Source organism: Acanthopagrus latus, chromosome 5 (genome assembly GCF_904848185.1).
Source record: "Acanthopagrus latus isolate v.2019 chromosome 5, fAcaLat1.1, whole genome shotgun sequence".
Taxonomy (NCBI): Eukaryota; Metazoa; Chordata; class Actinopteri; order Spariformes; family Sparidae; genus Acanthopagrus; species Acanthopagrus latus.
Genome location: NC_051043.1, coordinates 23625146 through 23646669, shown reverse-complemented (window position 1 = coordinate 23646669; position 21524 = coordinate 23625146). Strand labels below are relative to the sequence as shown.

Sequence of the window (21524 nt, the reverse complement as noted above, 5' to 3'; positions counted from 1 at the left end):
GTTCTGTCCTATATAGTGTGCATGTGTAATAACGGCAGTAACTGCTGTGGTGTGGTTTGCAGTTATGATCACACCTTACAATAGTCTAACCTCTTCACCCCTTCCTTATAGATTCATTAACTGAATTAATAATTCAAGGAGCCTTTATTAAAAGAATCAGTCTCTGTTATGTGACAATATTATTGTATATATTGTTGGCAATGAGCATAATTCACATGCCATTTACAGAAGCGCACAATGGATCGTGGTACTGGGTATTTCTTTCTGGGCTGTAGATGGCAGCCTTGCTCAGTACTTTTCCCCAAGCATTTTATCAACTTCACCATACTACCTCTGCTGGTTCCACATAAGACAGTTTCTCCAAACTTTTTTTTTTTTTACCTTTTCAGGATAATACTTGTTTACTGAGATAATCTGACTGTTTTGTTAAAAGAAAAGTGCGTTTTTAAGAGTGTTATATCTGGAAAGAGCTGCTACGTATAGCTTCTGACTGTACCATCACAACATGATCAGTTGACTGACTGACGTGTATTTGTAGTTTTTTTTAAATGTATCATCTCATGCTTGTCAGAGAAATTCTCCGAAAGAATTGGGAATGTTCTCAGAGCTGAAGAAGAAGAAAAGTGGGTTATGTTTTGTGGCAGATAGAAATGATCAGTCACTTAATATTTTCTCATAAATTTACCTGTTCTTGACAAACTCATATTCATTATCCCGCAGTAGGTCTAGTCAGGCAAAGGTTTATTATTCTATGTGAGAATACCTTTTGTAGGGCACAGAGGCTGAGTGACTTAGGTACTTCCTTTTGAAACTGAAAAACACCTTTTGACCTTTGAAGCTGGGGTGCTGGAATATTATCTGGGACATAGAGCAGCTCATCTCATAGTAGAGATGCCTGCCTGTGTCTCTGTCAGGTGTGCTTTTCTGATCCAGAAAGATTTGTTTCTTCCTCAATATGTTTGACAGTGATTTTGGCACTGCTTGATCTATAATAAAACTGGGGGGGGATGGATAAAGCCAGACAAAGCAAAAAAAAAAAAAAAAAGATGTAAAAAGATTTGTAGATGTAATTTGACTGCCTCGGCTTTCAGTTGAGGCTTTATTGTGCTGTTTTTCCCTAAGGTGAAACTTGTTTAAAAGATATTTTTCCTCCACCAGAACTTTTCACAATAAATGCAGTGAAACTCTTCCCTTGTCGTCTTCTCTCATATTCCCCCCCTGCAGATATATCCAGCTATGGATATGGACGGTGCCAGTTCAGTGGTGCTGCAAGCCTTAACCCAGGCTACCAGTCAGGACACAGCTGTGCTGAAGCCTGCGGAGGAGCAGCTCCGACAGTGGGAGACCCAGCCAGGGTTCTACTCTGTCCTTCTGGTGAGGGATGATACCAAATAACTTGAATAAATCTGCAGAATTGGAAACTGTTCAAACTGCAATGAAAAGAGATCATAAACTCAGTGTAATTTACAAAATAAATCAGGGCTTTGTCAGGTTTTTGCTTATTTCTTTTGGTTGGTTGCTAGAAATCTTGAAATTTGGCAAATTCTTGTAAACCTAGCTACTGGCTGGCGGCAGTCCCCCTCCTCCAAACCAGCCCGTTTTCTGTACAAGCTGTAACTTATCTGCAGGCAGTGAATTACATCAGCATTGGGAGATGGACTGAGAACAGGATGAAAGACTGAGACTGACTGATGTCTGTGTTCCTCATTCTTTCTAAAGTTCACATTGCATTTTGATGATACCAGTATAATTTACTTTACTGACATTTTAGATTAGTTTCCAGTGAGGCATCATTGAGTGTCTACAGTGACTTTGCTGTTGTAAACTTTGCTGTTGCCCCTCTGGAAACTATATTTAGTTGTATTTTAAATCAAAATAGTGTTAAAAAAACTTTTCTGAATGTATTCTTTAAAAAAAAAGATTACTAACAAACAAGAAATGGTTTGTGTATTGATAAATAACCAGGCCCATGGGGACAAACTAGTAATTCATTGTTGTATATTTTAGTAAATCTGAGTGTATGTTGCTGAATGATATTACGCTGTCACATTCGTAATCCATGTGTTTGCATAAATGTAAATTAAACAACTATTATGGGGTATTTCCTTGTCCATCAGTTCTTAACAGAATGAGAATATCTTTATTTCTGCACAGTCAACAAATCACATGATTGCAAAAGGTGTGGAAAAGGACAGAAAGAGGTATACACAAACCTCCATTTAATAGTTAAATTAACATCTTTTCATTTTAGTCGTGTTTTGATTACGCTTGATCTTTTTCAGTGTTGAAGAATTCAACAAAGCTTAATCTGCAGTTATCCTCTTCGCCCTGACAAGCACTTAACTTTTGATGTACATATATTATCACAAAGCCTCTGTTGATAAAGAAAAAAAAACACAGAAAATAAGCTTGTTTCTCTGTCTCAGCCGGGGTTTAATTGGAAAATGAATTTCAGTTTCATGTGCATTCAGTAGAGAAATTGGCCTAGGGTGTGTTTTGTTTAGCCAAGCACTAAGACTTATTCTGTTCTCCAAAAATGTATTATTTTCTGTATTTTTCTTTTATAGATTACAAGCAATATAATGTCCTGTTAAAGTCAACTTATATCCTAGATGACACATTTTTCAATAAAACTGACGTGGCTTGTGTAGTATTTAATTTGTCTGGCACATCATCTAATCTGTATGCAGTATCTGCATTTTAAAATAAACTTCTTGTGCATGCCTTGAGGCCAGATGAGGATAAAAATGAAGCTGAATCCCAAAATAAGTATCACGGCAAGCGATTCCAGATGAATGGTTAAAACAGAGAAGCGGATTTTTATTGAAATCCAGCGTGGAAGAGATTCCCTCTCAGCAAGAATGAGAGAAAGTGAAACTTCGAAACAAAGATGGTATAAGATAAATGATAACATTTCAGGATTTGGAGGCTGTTAAATCTTTTGTTTATACTCTACCATCTTTAAACCTAACTCTTTAAAATCAGATTTGCTATATAGAGACAATCACAGTTGGAGCTGCTGCTGTGACAAAATAGACCCTTACCACTCAATTGCTGCAATGTGTCCCAAAATATCTTACTCAGAAGCATAACTCCATCAAATCTGAACACAAAGACATGATTCATGCGACTTGCACTCTTGGAGGATGTCATTATAGCGAATAAATGTCTGAAGTCTGAAGGGTGCTCAAGTTTTCTTAAGTATCCAAGTGATTCATTTTCTTGTACACTAATGGGTGCATTACAAACAGGAAATGTGAATAGCTAATTTGCCAAAACTGTGATCAAACAGGCTAAATAAATGGAGTTGAAAGCCCACAGCTTACTCTCTAACTCCATGTAAACTTTGGGGGTTACTCATGCTCCATTAATGGAAAATCCATTTGTATGAACTATTTTACGTTACACTATTAAATCCGTTGTTATTACTGTGTCCCATAGGCATTTTTAAAACATGTATGGTGAGGCTTAGTGTTACTGTTGACACACAAAAAACGTTATTGGTTTAATTTAGCTTGTGCTGCCATGGTCCATGTCAATTAAGCCAAAGGCGTGCAATGTACCCTGTCTCCTTTAATCCAGGAGAGTTATGTCTCTGTTCGTCACTACAAAGATGGTACAGCTGGGACAGCAATAAATCAAATGTCAGCCAGGCCAGCAAAAACAAGTTTCACTGATGCATCTAATAAAAGTTTTAAAAAGTAGAGTGGGCAGAATTTACTTTCAGATTCAATTCAGTAGTTGGACTGTGCAGCCCTGCTAATAGTCTTCTGTTCCCTTGATAGAGCAGAGCGATGTTATGAACCATTTGATAATACATTTTTCTTCCTACATCTCCTAAACTTGGAAAAGTAAGAGGCGAGAAGAGCTGCAGCACTTAGTCAATTACGGTTAAAAAAAATAATTACTAGCTATTTACTTATCGATATGTTTCAAGCAAAAATTTCAAACATTTGCTGGCACAAGCTTTTTAAATGTTGGGATTTGCTGCTTTTATTTGTAATGTGTGATAGAAATGAAGCAGAGTGTTTGGTTTTCTGACTGAATAAAAGAAGCATGTTCAAGACGTTCCTTTGGACTCTGAGGACGAGCAATGTGATGAGCGTTTTTATTAATTTGTGACATTTGTAGACTAAACAACTAATCGATGAGTCATGAAAAATTATCGTCAGATTACTCGAAAATTTAAATTCTCAGTTGCAGCCCTTCAGCCCAAATTCCCGTCTCTGATAATACTGTGCTGCTCTCTTTGGAGCTCCTGTCTTTGTGGTGAGTAGGCGAAGTTTTAGCACTTTGAAGAAATAAAACTGCATTAGTGTGTACATCTCAGGCACTTACATACATCACAATGCTAAGGCATGCCATTAAGGGTCTGCATCATTATTCTTCAGTTTGGTTAGACTTGGCCTTTTTCTTTCATCAAGTCTGAGCTGTGACACATCATTAATCTGTGTCATTCAAATTGCCTGGTATTACTAAGTGAAATAAATGTTCGCTAAGCATGTATGTGTTCTTCCCCCTATAGAATATCTTCAATAACCACATGCTGGATGTGAACGTCAGGTGGCTGGCTGTGCTGTACTTCAAAAATGGCATTGATAGATACTGGAGGAGAGTAGCGCCTCAGTAAGTGCCTGCGTCTCTTTCTTGTTCCCTATTGCTGTCAGCGACTCATTTTTTTTCTTTTATTTTTCTTCCATACAATTCCACTGCTTGTCTTCATCCTCTCCTCCTTACTGTCTCTATTCATCAGTCTTAATCTCCTCGCCAGTTTTTTTTTTAGGCTTTCTTGTCACAGATATTTGCCTTCATTTTCCCCATTGTGTTTTCTTTTACCAGTAATGGCTGACGTCTGTAGTTTTGTCTCCAACACTTTTCACAGCTTCCTTCATTCTACCTTTCATCCTGATTATTCATATCATTGTGCTCTGATTTTATACTAAGTTTATCCTTTTGTGTCTCTCTTTGTCTGGTGGGTCAGCTTTGAGTATTCAAAGCCTACAGTCTGTATTTGGGTTCTTGACTAGCTGGCTATTGTTAGATCTGAATTGAACACTTGCTCTTGAATCTGCAGGTTGGCTGGAGGTAATCAGTCCTGCCTCAGCGCTCTTTGGCCACTATTCGACCACTTCAAATTATTGCTATTCTCCACTTTCTTTCTTAAGTTTTCTCCTTTTTCTAAAGTCGTACTGAATTGCATTTGCCAGAGTGCTGTGCAAGGGGTTTTGGCCCTTGGATTATTTATCTGATCAGCTGACCATTGTCATTAATCCAGGAACTGGACACTGCGTGGGAAGCACAATGCATGTGGTGTCACTATACTAAGCATAGGTCAGAATACGTAGCATTTTTACCCTGTTATTTATTACCACTCTGATTTACTGAGTATGTACTCTCACTGAAGGCGGTTTTTATTTTTAACAACAGTTCTTCATTTTTGGTCCTCGAGGCCCCCTGTCCTGCATGTTTTTTGATGTCTCCTTAGCCCAACACATCTGATTCAAATGAATCGGTCATTATCAGGCTTCTGAAGAGATACATTTCGAGCTAATAATGTGAATGCTGATCAATTGATCATTTGTTGTGCTTGCTGCCTCACTGGCATGGCTGACTGCTTCACTGAAGAGTAATGGTGCTATAATTAATGTCACAGTAGTAGTTCCACCGTTGCCATTTTTTGCTGTGACAAGTCAAAAGGTCTTCTGTGAGAATTGTATATTTTTGATAAATTGAAAAACCTCCCCCTCATAACTTTGTATTAACAGACTGTACTCAGCTGTATATATTGGGAAATACATAAGGAAAATAGAAAATGACATTGCATCTTTAGGGGTTCTTTTACCGGGAAGTTATTGTAAACAGTGTTATTCGGTCTGTATAATATTGAGACAATAATCAAGAAATAGGAGCAACATTATGAAGGGAAACTTTTAAAGAGAGAGTTGGTTTTTGAATGTCATTCTCAGGTCACCAGGTACCAGATTTTCACAGTTCTGATCGAACACAACCAGAACAAATACCCTGTAGCTGAGGATTCATGAGACCTATGTGCATTAGGGCAACGTGTAGTTGTTTAAGAACTGTTGATTTAGGAAGTGTGTATTGTAGTGTTGTTGCACTTTATTGCAGTTAATCTTATGGCGCACATGCCTTGGATTTGACTAATGTGGCACATCTCCGCAACTCGATAACGCTGTGCTTTGTAACTCAGTGCCATAGTTTGACATTTGAGTGTTTTTGTCAATGTGTCATGCATGCAAGCATGCCCAGCCTACACAGGCTTACCAGACACCACAAGTTTATATAAGCCACGTCCGGAATGCACGCATTTGCATAATTCTGTCAAAAAGCTGACAAGCATGCTCATTCCTGCTGGCCGAGATGCCTTTTCCTTGAAAGGGGTTTTAGATCCTTTCCATTGCTTAGAATGACCTGAAAAGAAAAGCTGTGAAGATACAACAGAAAAAACACCCTTTAATGTGAGCACCACAGGTTCTTATATTTTAAACTGTTTTGCCAAAAATGAACCTGGCTATGATGATGAAAAACATCTAGACAACCTGCCTTGGATTAAGATTAAATATAATGCTGTGCATTTGTATTTATGTTTAAAATGTTTCACAACTTCAAATGTAGTTGAATTTGAAAAAAGGGTTTTGCTCTTTTCTGTCTCGTATGTCAGGATAATTTTTCTCATCTTTGTGCCTGCCTTGATTTTCTTTATTTTCCCCCAGTCAGGAGATTTGCTGGTTTATTTTGTTTACAAACACAAAAACAATGCTCAGGCACCCGCTTGCATGTGTTAATGTATCTTTTAATCTCCCATCCATATTTCTTATAAGCTTGTCTCACTCCCAGATTCTCAAAATATGTCTGTTATAAATCTTGCTTCACTAATTCACACTCTCCCCCCTATTAATTTGTCTTCCACCCATATCTCTTCTCTCTGCCCAAGGTTAGAGCGTGATTCATTGCTCACATCAAACACTCTCCCACTCCATCTAGCTTCGGCTACAGTTAAATTAGACAGAACAGGGTAAATTAGGGTAAAAAAAGTGTTTTCACAGATATACTCTGCTTCTCCTTCAACACAGCACTCACTCTTGTTGCAAAAACTTCAACTCATGTTGCAGGCGACAAGATGAGAGTTGGAGGAGAGCAGGGAGTTTATCCAAAGCTTACTGATTAAATCAGGCAGCTGGCAGGTCCTGCACTATAGAGTGTTATGCAGGGATTTAATTGATCCCACAACAACTTGGCAGAGTGATGTCATATTCATCTCGTCACCATATTAAAGATGGAAGTTTGCATGTGCAGAATTTGAAATTGAATTATAAGGCTTGATAGGCACCCTCTCACAATGATGCGACATGGTGGCTCAGTGGCACTCTTGCTCTGCAGAAAGAGGGCCCTGGTTTAAAGCCTTTGCCCTGTTTTTTTTCTGTCATGAATTTGCAAGTGTCTTCCTGCATCCTTATGCATTTCTCAGTTTCATCTAGTCATGTTTTTCTGTCTCTGTCTCTTTGTGGAAAAAAAATCTGAAAACCCATTAAGTAAAGCTGCCACAAGTGGTGCACAGTTGAATAAACTGCCCAAACTAATCACACAGGCAATGCTTAAAAAGTGTGTTTTACTCTTTATTCGGTGCTCATCATTCCAGACCAATTATGGTGAACAATGTCATTTAGAGATGTGTGTGATGGCATGTGAACTGTTTTCTTGTGATTTTATTTGTTAGTAACTACATCTTTTATGTTACTATTGCTCTTCTTCACCTTCTTTTGACCCCCTCTCTGATCTTCTTTCTGGCTGGTTTGTTCACAGTGCTTTATCAGAAGAGGAGAAGACGTCATTGCGTGCCGGTCTCATCACAAACTTCAATGAGCCTGTTAATCAGGTTAGTGGGAAAAATGGGAAATGTTTGTTCCAGATTTTGATTAAGATTACTAACTGTATGATATACAAAAGAAAAGATTTAAGTCATTATACCACCCTTTGCATCTTTAATAGTCCATTTCACATTTAATTAACTTTTGTGTTGCACTGTAATGAATGCATAATGATATGAAAATCTACTTGCAGAGTCTTTTAAATGGCTTGAAATGGGTTTTCAGTCATAATGAACACTTAATCTGCAATTGTTGCCATCAAAGTTACCATCTTGTCAAGTTGATTTTATTCATATTTCCCAAAATAATTTGCGTCAAGAGGCTTTACAGTTTAAACAGCATATGGCATCTGACCTCTATCTTTAGAGATGAAGCCGTGTTGGTTGCAACAAATCAATCGACTACATGACATTTATGAGAGGAAGTATCATTGATCTACTTCAGTTTGCGCCTGGAAGTAGAAAGAACATACAAAAAGTTTATCAGAAAAAATACTGAAAATGTACCTGCACTAGTCTCAGACTTCTTTGAATGTTTGTCATTGTTTGTATGATATGGTCAAACAGACTCAGAAAAAAAGACAGATTTTGTTTTCTACATTGCCTTTTTTGAATTCAAGGAATGAAGTATGAGGGAGCAAAAATCTTTAGAAGCCCAGTTGTTCTCATTAAGGAAGTGGTGTAAAGGCAGCTGATGTGAAATTTATTGGCAGTGTGTTCAAAACTGCCAATGTATTTCAACCACCTGTTGAGACCAAAACTATTATGGTTTTCCTGATGGCATCTAGACTTAGTTAGATTGGACCAGCTGTTCATCTAAACAAATAGTTCTCATCACAGCAACAATAAGTCATACAGCTTTTGTTCATGTCTTCAGGAGATAAAGTGCAAGAATATAGGAAAAATAACTGGACATTCATAGCCGTTGAGGAAGAGAATAGTGACTATGCTAATAAACGTACTTTGAAATGTCTTTTAATTGCATGAATGAACCAGGTGTAGTGATAACTGTTATTGTAACATTCACTGTCAGGGTATTATTAGGTAATATCCATGTCTGTGAGCCCAATATGTTCTAAATAGTCTTAAGCAATTAACATGTTTAAATAGGAAGGTTAGAAAGGATGATTAAAGACAATAAATGTGCATGTTAGGACTTCATGCCAGGGTCAGAAAGTCTGTTGATAAGCCATCATTTTTACAGTTCTTCAGGGAATGCTTCAAATAAATAAACAAATAATTCTGGAATCAAGCGGTGTATTTTACATCTGTCAGAGGGAAATGGAAGGTGGCCTTGAAAAGTGGCCATCCATCCTGGTTTCTACAGCTTGTATTTCCCTAAGGGAGAGCCCTCCAACATCAGGACTGACGGTGTCCATATGGCAAGCAATGAATGCCAATTAAACACCATATGTCTCACCAGTCAAAGCCTGTCCTTCCCTAACCAAAGCACCAGAAGGGGTTGTGCTTGCAGTTGTGAGTGTGCCACTGTTGTGGGGAAAGTTTACATTTATAAATAATGTAATCCAAAGCAAACTGTATGACCTCATGTGGCTTTCTTAGAAAACATAATGGCTTATTGATACTTGAAAATTAAATTTGCATTAGATTGCTTAAGGCATACTGTGGGCACGCATTCTTTCGACAATGTAATCAGTTCTCATTCTCTTGTTTCTAACTGATTGTGTATTGCACTGTATAATTATAAGGTGGCTTGAAAAAAGCTGAAATCTAACTTGTGCCTATAGCCACTTTAAACTTTGTAATGGAATACTAATAATACAAAAAAAACTTGAATAGATGAAACTGTAATCACAGAAAATGACCATGTCATAGACTTTTTACTGTTATGCAACATCCCAGTTAGTGTCATGTAACCATTTACAGTCTGATTTTCAGGGTTCTAACAGGGCCACTCTTTTTGGTTGGTCAGTTTGACAGCAGGATTACACAAAAAAACTACTTAATGTTCTTCCACAAAACACAGAACAGATCCCATTAACTAATGGATAAAAGGACATATCCAGGACAATTTTTCCAGCTTGACAGATGGGCCTTTTGCCAACATTTTCATTCATTTCTCATGGAAAAATGAATGGATCTTGTTGAAAAGTATTAGGCGTATTTAGGTGGCTGGTTTGTAACATCACCACAAGTCATAACCTCCAAAACAACCATGAATTTAGATTAATACCTCTGTGAAAGGCTAAGAACAGAAACTGAACAGTAGAACCCTCATGAAGTTTGGACATTTTTTCTGATAAACTTGTGACTGAGTGTGGTAGGTCTAAGTACTATTATGACACATGAAGCTGTGACAAGGTCAAATGATATATTTTAGATATAGTTCAGTCCTTGTAATAAAGGTTATGACCATGTATCACACTGTACAAGCATTCTGTTATGAAAAGCAACTTAAACTATTTAACTGACTCCATTTTTTAAAGGGAGATAATTAAAGGGCAGTGTACACTATTCTGAGTCCCACTCTTCCAAACTACTAAATTATACATTGCACTGTTTTCTTAAGTGATGTAGTTTAATTCATTTGGCATAACCACCTTCTGCCGTGCCTCTGGTCATTTTTCTTTTCTCTCTGTGTTATTCCAACAGATAGCGACCCAGATTGCAGTACTGATAGCCAAGGTGGCCCGTCTGGACTGCCCCAGGCAATGGCCAGAGCTCATTCCCATTCTGCTCGAGTCCGTGAAGGGTCAGGATGGCCTGCAGCAGCACAGAGCGCTGCTAACCTTCTATCATGTCACCAAAACCCTAGCGTCCAAACGACTGGCGCAGGACAGACGGCTTTTCCAGGATGTAAGTCCATAGTATAAGCCACGTATCAGTTGTTTGTCACTATTCTCACAAACAATGTTTTCTTTAATCTTATTGCTCGTCATTCTGGGTCATTCACTATCCTTCCCTGGTTTTTGATCCACTGCACTTGAGGCAGTAGCTGTGAACACCTGAGTATAGGTCACTTTAGGTCAGCAAGTAAAGAAAAACAAAACATGAACTTTGTCCACTGCTGCTTTTGTTTGTCACCTTCTTCTTTTTCTTTCTCTTCCCGCTGACATTGACATGTTACTCTTTTCTTTACTTCTTTTTCTCTTTTTGAATGTGAATAAATGAATGGTAAGATTACCTTAAATATTGCAGATTTTTCAGTTACGTATTTAGCCTGAGGGAGATGCTGTTTAGCTACTGTATGAGACAAGCTGAGATTTATGGCAGCCAGAGTCTCTGTGCATGCATGTGTGTCTGTCGTCAGGCATGATGCAGACATGATTGATGTGTTTGGGAAAAGATTTGTCTGTGTTGGTAGCTGTGTTTAAGAGAGATTGTGTTTGAGGGGAGGGTTGTTTGTGTGAGTTAATGTTTCTTTCAAAGAAGCAGTGAATTAGAGGAAATTGCTCCTTTTTTCTGCCATGTTAAAGAACACACGACTTAAGCAGAGAGAGAAGAGAAGAGGTTTAAAGGAGCAAGATGATCAAACAGACCAACAGAGGGAGAAAGAGAGTGACAGAGACCTACCAGTGGACATCAGAGGCAGTGACCGAGACCAAATAGTTGGACGTAGTGCAGAGGCAGCCTCCATGCCAAAATGTGTACCCTTAGGCAATACGAGGAACAAAAGCAGTCTGAGCCCCATTTAACAGTGCGGTTTTTAAATGATGCACTGATGACTTTGACGCTAAATGGCCTGTGCAATGCTTTGTCTCCCCTGGCACGACATGACAAGTGGATCAATGGCCACGCACACACACACACCATGCATCATGAAGAGGTGACTAGACAAAAGAACAATGCAACGCAGTTAATTTCAGATCCCGTCACATGCTTCACCCTTCCAGTCCAAGTGTTTTTTAATGTGGAATCTGACTGTAGATTATCTTCACTGATGCTGAACCTTGAATGACCTCTGATTCTCTAACTGTATGGATTTTACATATTGGTTATTTTGGCACATTGCTACACCCTTCTCTGTCTCTACTCTTGTTAGGCTCTTTTCCCCACCTCTAACACCACACCTGACTGTTAAATCAAAGGCTCAACAGCAGGGACAAAAACTCACAATGACCCCACAAGAGCTCCATTGTTTTCATTACCTAAGAAAACTGTGAACCAGCTGAAGTTTTGTCGTGAGTTGTATGTTTTGAACAATGATTATTCACTGGTTTCGTGAAAGTTACTGTTGGTATTTATTCACAGCCAAGTATCTCCTTTACCTGCTATGTTTACTCTATTCTTTTTCTCACTCTGTTTAGTACGGACATAATGTGAACATGAGTACTGTTATTGTGTGTGTGGGGGTGTTGAGCGTGTCTTCTTGTACTCGATGAGTGTGCGCACTCCTCTCCAGTCCTTCGCCCAACCAAAATAGTTTGTAGACCATGTTGACTGCATCATGGGAGATGATGCATTGACAGCAGTACATTAAATAGCTTTTTTTGGCGCACTTGTCGGGATTTAGACTAGACCTTGGCCAATGCTTGATATTTAGGGCTATGCCGAATTTCCTATTAGGGGGTTAAAAGCCTGATCTCGATATATTAACTTATATAAATACACACATTTGTTGCAAATGATTACTCATATGGGGCTATCAAACACTTCTGACTCAGAGATGTAACAGAGGCAGGATATTTGACAGATTAGCAATAAAAGGTCTTGTTTACAATGACATGCAGTCGTCTGAAACTAGCTAATCACCGTAGACACTACCCCCTCCCACTGTCATTCTGACAACAACCTCCAACTTCTTTTATACAACAAACCCCCCCCAAAAAAAACTGTCTCCCGGTACAAAACCATCATCTGTCAGCCCAACCCTAGTAGGCAAAGTGTTTGAAGTAACTGGAGGCTGCAGATCACAGAAGGGATAATCTAAAGAAGTTATGGAGTTGTGAAGAAAAAGCTGATGAATTTAAAAGCTGTATTCAAGGAGAAGGACAGAATCTGGGGCACTTTTAGAAGTGATTTCTGCCTCCTAATGTTTTGAAATGTGCATTAGAAAAAAAACATGTACATTTTAGAAAGAACTGGAGTCAGACGGAACAGCTCCCTTTTATCTTTAAAAAAAAAAAAGGATAGAGAAATTAACATGACATGGCAAAATTTGCTGAAACTTAGAGCAGATTCCTCCCCGCATGATATGTAGATCAAATTGAGAATAAGCAAGGGACCAAAACAATAATATACAAAAAAAAACAATCTAGAAAATTCATCAATGAATAGGCACCACACATAGTCAGTGCATGAGAAAAATGTCACATTGCTAAATAGGCCACGCTTTAATGGCACATAATGTGGTCATTCAATTGAACATATTTTATTGAGTAATAGACTCACAGCGTCACCGAACAGGGCTGTTCAGTCTCAGTGGTAGAGTGGAGCTGTGGATGATATTGCCCCAGACAGTAGCATGAAAGACAACATGACATATCAAGGTGAATATAACTCGGGGGGCATGCATGTCAAAGTGGATCTCAACACAGGTGTGTCAAGCCTGATCCCAACAGGCTGGTTGATGTCAGTAGCTGTCATTCATCAGCTGTACATGGGTACTGAATCACCTGGTGCTTCCCAGAGGCTGGGGCATCAAATGCATGGGCAGGCAGATTGTAAGACCCATGTTTTTTTTTGTTACTTTACTAAAATGTAAAGACTACACTGAGAGGGATGCAGCAGTAGAGTATATTTTTGCCCTACGTGGTTCAATAGAAATACCTCCACCGACACAAACGCGCACTTACAGAATCTACCAAAAATGTTTTTGTGCTTTTGCTTTTGAAACACAGCAGTTGTATTTTTCTGACTCGTCGACCCAAAGCTCCGAGGATACTGCATTCTTAAAAAAAGAAGCTTTTTCAGATATTAATATGCTGCAGAGTAGTTTCTTTAATAAGGTGATACTAAATTTGATACAAATAGCTTTTTCTTAAAGGTTGTCCAGAGGTTGTTCGGAGTAACTTTTACATGAAAATTTTCGCTCATATATTTAAAACCTTGCACGACATCTGTAGAGAAACTGTGTTGTCGTAAAGCTACTGCAATGTAGAGCTTGTTTGCTTTTTGTGACTCTCTTTTGAGTAGCGATAGAGGAGCAATATATCCCAAAGAATGGGTATTCATAAACAGATTTTCAAGTGAAATGAACCGCACTTTCCTTGGATGGTATTGGTCTGCTACTCTTCCTTCTGGAGTAGAGAATCTGCCTGCAAATGGATGAAATTGTTTGCCTTTATTGAAATTTGCCTCTCTGTTATCTCTGTCTGCACTTGTAGAAAGGAGCAGACAATCCATACACACACACACACACACACACACACACACACACACACACACACACACACACACACATGCACACACTCAGTGCTTTCTAGAACAGGCACACACGAGAACACACACACTCACACACCATATAAACACAGACACATATAAACAAACACTCACCACATGGATGGGAACAATAATTGATTTTTGGCTGCATCCGAATTCTCTCGAATGATTTAGCAACAATTCACAGAAGTCATTAACTGAAATTCTGATGTTTCCCCGATCACGGTCAGCCAGCTAGATAGCCAAATGCTTCCTCTATCCAGCTGAATTGTTAACGAATATAACACTGTCTTCATTATCACGGAAGTGGTATAAGGCTGTTAGTTCACTGGTAGGAAGTAGTTATGGAGATGCTGTGAGAGAACTCCAGTAGTTTAGATTTTGGATAACTTTTTCAGGTAACTCTCAGGTGTTGTTGTGCTCTTCCTCAAAGTTTTCACAAGAGTGCAGAGTGCATTAGAGAGCCATGCCAATCATGTGAAAAAGACACATTGTGTAATCAGGTGTGGTTGGTTGATTCACCATTGGCTGCTGACTTATAATCAGTACTTGTTTGTCTTGCCGTGTTCAGGTTTAGATTTGAGAAAAAAAAGTCTTGATTGTGGCAGTTGTTTTAATAATAGCACCTATAAATGTTATCTTTTCACATCAGTTATCAAGTGTTTAAACCAATTATCCAAATATTGTGATTAGTCACTGGATGAGAAAGGGTAACGGGTTAAATTAGACTAATTTACTGAGATGAGAAGAAACCTACATGCTCTGTATAGCTGTTTTAAACATGTTGTTGCAAATGAGGACAAAGTTGTTTTTAGAAATTCTTTTAAAAAAAACACCTACGGCATAGTGTTTTATGGAGAGTCATTAATTAAAGCGCATTGGGACATTATTGCTGTTCCTTTTGCAGTTGTTTACAATAGAATTGAAGATCCTGTTCTGTGCACAAGAATGTCGACACAGTGGAGATGAACCTGGACTCTCGAGGAAACAGACTCTGAAAGCTCCAACATAGACACCTTTGGACTGATTAAATCCCCTTCCCCGGCAAATCAGTTTATTGTCTGAAAACAGAATGCCAAGGGTGAAGAAGTTGTAAGAAAAATTTGAGATCATTTTATAAATAATTTTCAGATTCTGTGCGTTGGATTAGTGTGGGATCTGTGGAACAGCTCTCCAGAAATCTCTCCATAGTGGAAACTTGCCAGTCTTGCAGGTTTCTGTAAAAAAAAAAACTATCAAAGCCTCTGCTGTGCTGTCAAAGTAGGGATTTTATTTTCAGCAGGCATACATCACCACCAACTGAAGCTCTGGTTCTCAGATTTCTCCCACTTGACACTGCACAAAGTTCATTAGCCAACAAGTTGCTCAGTTCCTTTCTTTGAGATTTAGTGTTCCCTGTGAAACAGACTTATTTCAGCAAGATACATGTCTTTCAAACATTTAATAGTGTAAGAATATCTGAGTGTGTTGTTTTGCTGAATTATAGTCACAGTGAAATCCGTGAGTATTGTGCCACTATGTTTGAATAGTTCCAGGGATGTAATGTTTACCACTTTTCTGTTCTGTTTATTCTTTTTATGAAAGCACACCAACCAAAGAATAATCCAAAGCTCATTATTGTGCTGCGGCAGATTTGTTATAATGTCTGGGCCACTGGGCCAGATGATACACCACACAGCTGATGGAACTGGAGTACTTTTGTCTACCTTTTTGATGGTCTTGTTTTGCCCCAACACGAGAATGCTTTCATGGAAAAAAAAGGTTTCAGTTTGGTTAGGGCTCAAATAATGTCATGGTAGTGACTGTAATAGGAAGTTTTATTAGAGCTATTTAGACCTGTGACTCAAAGGTTCCTCTTTATGTATGTGTATTCATTCTGTGTTGTGCATGTTTTTTTGTATTTGTATCATCGTCAGTCATCATGTCAGTGTGGTGTGAAGACACATTTGTGATAAATTGTGTTCATAAGAATCCCCTTAAATAACTGTTGCTGATTATGATCATTGATCCAGAATAATTTTATCTGTGTGTGATCGACTGTGCTGTTTGTGTATGTCGGCAGCTGGCGTCGGGCATCTACAGCTTTGCATGCTCCCTGTGGAGCCATCACACCGACTGCTTCCTCCAACAGATCTACGCCCGAGATGAGGCTGCAGCGCTCAGCTCACTGGAGAGGACGCTGCTCTCCCTTAAAGGTATCAACACTTGCACACATTCCCATACACACACACACACATGCGCGACACAACTGTGCTCTCATGCAAAGCAGAGTGGTGATTTATTGATGCAAAATGGTAAGAAAATGATGGCATGATATTACATAATGTGATAAATATCAAGATTCCACCTATCGACAAAAACTAATGAAGCGGACAAGTTGTGACCTTCTAGAAATATTCACACATGCTTAAACACCACTTAAGTGGAGAAGGGTTTAAAGGGGCACTATGTAGTTTGGAAGAATTTTTAACTCAAAATATTAAATATGCAATATGGATGAGGTAATAATACAAACACTTTGAAAATATATTTGTTTTTCCCCAGGGTTCTCCCCAGACGGTGGAACATTTTCAATGTTAGCTGCTTTGTAGTGGGTGAGGGTGACGATCGAGTGTCCGTCCGTACCCTGACGGCGAGGAGGATTAGGTTTTTTGTTTTTTTTGTCAGAATCACATGTCTGGAAGATAAAAATATGAACAACAAAAATGTCCACTGGGAGACTTTTCAAATAAATAAATACATATACTAAATATATACTAATAGCATATTTAATACCCCACAATTGTGTGACTTACGAGAGATGTTGCCAAGATCTCTTAAATATGATTATATTTTATAAACACTTATGTAAATGTTTGGTTTTGCCTCCACTGAGTGTTCAAGTTCTCACCACAGCCGTGTTTCATCCCAATGCTTCCCAGCGCACTGTCCGTCACTTTGGCTAGACGGCAGTTAACACTACTCTGAAATGGTGGGGGCAAAGTAGGCATCTCTCGGGCAGTTCTACACTGCTGCTCTTAGAGAAATAAATGTGTAAACAGCCAAAGAATCTAAAGATGTTTCAAAGCAGAAAAGCAAATGGCAGGAGAACTCAATCCAGCAATGTTGCTGAAAATGCATCCTATCATATGTTTAACTGATCTTCTTAACTTTTGTTATTTATTCTTCCATGCCTCGTTTATTTATCCTTGTTAAGCACTTTGTAACTTTGTGAGTTAAGGTGCTATATAAATAAAGTGTATTTTTGTGATTATCGTTATTATAAGTTGGGTGTCAAAAAATGTCCTGTGTACAGATTTTCTTTTTTCTTTCTCCTCTCTGCCTCTCTCAGTTCTTCGCAAGTTAACAGTCCATGGATTTCAAGAGCCACAACATAATATGGAAGTGATGGTGAGTCTTAAGTTATCTCAGCTGTGGCTGCTATAGAACCTCTCATATTTTAGAAAAGCTGGTATTTTTTCCTGCTGGTGTTTTTGAGTTGAAAATGACTCCAATCACAGTGTGCAAAATGTGGATGGCCGTGAAGATTGAAAGTGCCTCAAGCCTTGTCTCGGTTCAAAGAGTCAGGAGTTCTGTATGAGCTCTTCTCCCACTTTCAGTGTGAAGAAAGTCCAACTCCATGAAACTGTTGATTTAATTTAGTCTAAATCTCTGCGGTTTAAAAAGAAATCTTAAGTGCCTGTCTCGATAGGGTTTTGGCGCCTCCATGGCTCAGAGTTAATGGAATCATTTGCATAAAATATCCCAGTCCTTTGAACTCCAGCTGCAGATTATGAATACTTCCTGTTTTGCCAATCATGGTCTGTTGAAAAAATCGCAGTAAATGTTTTGGCTAATAATGGTAAAATAAGTTGTTCCTGTTAGGAAAGAGACTTTAAAATGCCATTTTTAAAAGGGAGGAAAACATCAAAACTCTGAGCACCTGTACCATTCTTCCATTACATCTACGTGGTTTGACTTGTCACGGCAGCCTGCATTGCTGGGATCTTGGATTTCCACCACAACTGGGCAGCTATGGAATTAGATTTGGGCCAAAAGAAACAAACAAAACTTCTTAAATGTCAAACAAAAAAAGGAATTTGAGAGAACATAAAACATTTCAAAAATAAATTGCAATCAAGTAATTTGTCAAATAGTGTAAAATATTGGTCTTTTACTCTTCTAATAATGCATTATTTTGTTTACGGTTCCCTCTGCTTCTCTCTCTGATCAGACTTTTGCGCTGGCTCTCAGCTTTACTGTCTCTCTGCAGCTCTGTCTCGTTTGCACTCCCTGACTTTTTGTTTGCAGTTTTGGCACAAACCTCTCGGATGGGCAGGCTTTTTCAGATGATTGTCCCCATTGGCTAAGTAGTTTTTGACTGAAGAAGAAGAAGATGATGACGACAACAATGAAGAACGTATTGGTCTTCATTGTTGTCGTTGTCTTCTTCTTCTCTGCGTTTTAAAGCTAGGGTTGGACACAAATATTTGATTTCTTAAGACATCATTGTGGCAACATTCCTTGATATAGCTGAATTGATAATTTCATGAGAGAAATTATTCTGTTTATTTTGCTCTATTAATCCACTAATGAGACCACTTTTAGTTTATAGGCTGAAGGGTGGATAATGGTTGAAATAGTCACATTAAAATATCATTTGCCTCAAGCTCTCCATGTTTATTCCAGCTCAATGAGCAGACATAATGGTTTGGAGTTAATATTTCATGTGTATAGATGTATACACTGTTATTATCTCGGACTTCTTTACCACTTTTCATTTACTGTATTATTCAGCTAATGGAAATATGCTTAATGTGAGTTAAGCTCCTTTCCCAAGAGTCATATAATGGCTGTATGTCATGCTATATTAAAAATCAAAATAATGTTTCTTGTTTTCTCCTTAATCGCTCCCTCCGCTCAGAATTTGTTTTGCTTATTGTTGCCTCATATGGCTGTTCAGCACTCACTGTGCAGAGTTATGCAGGTGCTATGTTGGACACCTGAAATGTGTGTTTTCACATTCATTTGCTCAGGGGGAACATTTCTCTGTGTTTGACTTAAATCTGAATATAGCATTTGAGCAATGTGTGACAACATGACTAGTTCTACTGCACATGGGGTGAGAAGAAACTTTACAGTGGAAAAGGAAACATCTGAAAATAATACATAAAAATGCATAAATAATAAATAATACTTTAAGAAAAAAAACCCTCTAACTTATTTGCATTTTCATGGATTCTGGATTTTCTAATGACGTATAATACATAATAGTATTTTTTACAATATTTAACATTTTCTGCGTATGTTGAGTATTTTTTTGTCTTTAAAACATATCTGGAGGCATCATTAAGATCTATTTTATGACTTAAGAGGCAGTGGGTGTGGGAATTTTGTGGATTATCTTTATTTTGGCTTTCTCTTGTCTCTTTGGCTGCTGTACAGAAAGAAATGAGCAACACTGTGCCATCACGCTTCCAGTCACTCCACTCGCCTATCTCAGTCAGATATCACATCATGTTGTGGTTCAGTTGTTTCCTCCTAATATTCATTTTTGCCCCTGTTATCTCTGTGTAAATGTGGAGTCCTGTAGCCTCAGGATTTTCCTTTTTTTTGCTGAAGTGGAAAGATTTTTGACAAGACATGTTATTGCAAAAGCCTCGAGTGGATCTGCTCTTGTCTCTCACTTACTTAACACAGTTTTGAAAGTAATCATCAACAGTGTTTGGATTTCAACCTGGATGTGTTTGGCATCAGCGCTCATGACATGGAACAAATTAAACTGAAAGAAAGTTGATTGTTGTTAATAGGAACAGGTGGGGCGAGTCAGACAGTGATGATGTAAATTAAACTGATAGACGCAGTTATTGATCTCACTCACATTAACCCCTTTTCCTGAATAGAAAATGTCTAATTATGCAGGTTAAGCTTTTTCTTCGCTGCTGTAGAGACCCTCATTAACATCATTTTGACTGTTATTGAATATTTCCTGAGATTTCTTTTCAGTTTAAATGGTTTTGGAAAGATAAAATGCTTGCAACCATTTATCAGATATTTCCTGTGATGGTTTGAAGATGTGTCACGCTTCTCTAATCTGATTTATTGATTATGTCATCAAGATTTCATGCCTTATTTTGTGATGGGTGTGATGCAGAAAAAAACTGTTAAATTATATTACAGTATTTAATTTCTAGACGTTATTAAGCAGCATACGGAGAGTTTAACTCCAGTTGCTGTTTTTGTGTACTTCAAAGGTCCACGTTTGAAGATTGTTGATTGTGATTTTCATTCCCAACTCATTTAATACTGACACTTCAGGTTGATACGTTGGGCTGGCCACCAACCTAAAGTGTCAGTATAAGGTGAGTTTGGAATGAGATTTAACTATTTTTGACAAACTGGACCTTTTACCCTCAACAGCACATCTTGTCCCAATGCCTTCTAGTTTACCCATGTCAGTGCCTGTTGAAAGGTTTTAATCAGACATATTCTCAAGTTGTCTTCCAAGCATTTCTTTTCACAGTATTGTGCATAATCAGTTTTAAAGTGATTTCACAGAAGAGGTGAGGCTGACATAGCTTTCCGTTTCTGTTGGTGCGAGTTCTCTGAAATCTGTTTAGTTGACAGGGCCTTAAAGCAATGGTTTACTTCATTCCGTCTCTGATTCCAAACCAGCTATTTTCTTCACACTCGTGAGTATTCTGAATAGATTTGGTTTATGTTCTAATCACCACGGTGGCAGAACTGCTGGAGAACAGTATGAGCTGGAAAACCCCTGACAAAAGAATGAAAAGCATTGTCAGTTTTCACACAGCCTGCTACAGTGATGCACTTTCAAACTTATTTTATAATTGAATGACTGTTTATATTCTACTGTTTGATAGTTAAACAGTCACTACAAGAGGCTAATGTAGACATCTTTTTTTAAAATAGTCATATAGGTGTTTTATAGATTTTTATTATATTCTTCTTATGCAGTATGTTGGTAACTTACCAACATCCAGGAGTTAACAAGCAATTGTCACTTGTGTCAATTGTAAAGTACAGATTTAAAAAGCCACATTCAGTTGAGCCATTGCGATCTACTACAAACTCCTAAAACTGGAGCGTGTCTGTGCACATATACTTCACCACACACAGCTAAAACATTCACCTAATTGTATCCTTAAATTGCACTACTGCTCATGTACCCATTTGATGCCCATCACTCATGTCTATTTTGCCATCTTTTTTCTGTTTTACTGTCTCAATCTACAACTGCTGACACTAATTTACTTCTCACCTCAACCCTCAACCATTCTTCCCTGGCAGCTCC

At 38.2% G+C, this 21524-nt stretch overlaps 1 protein-coding gene across 1 annotated transcript in view; it reads left to right on the top strand.

Moving 5' to 3' along the window:
* ipo11 (importin 11) overlaps positions 1-21524 on the top strand; it is a 106768-nt gene that overhangs the window by 3543 nt on the left and 81701 nt on the right. Inside the window, exons 2-7 of the mRNA XM_037098513.1 lie at positions 1225-1374; positions 4526-4626; positions 7825-7897; positions 10502-10705; positions 16293-16425; positions 17562-17620. Coding sequence (XP_036954408.1) covers positions 1237-1374; positions 4526-4626; positions 7825-7897; positions 10502-10705; positions 16293-16425; positions 17562-17620 — 708 coding nt within the window. The 5' untranslated portion in view covers positions 1225-1236. The remainder of the gene's footprint in view (positions 1-1224; positions 1375-4525; positions 4627-7824; positions 7898-10501; positions 10706-16292; positions 16426-17561; positions 17621-21524) is intronic.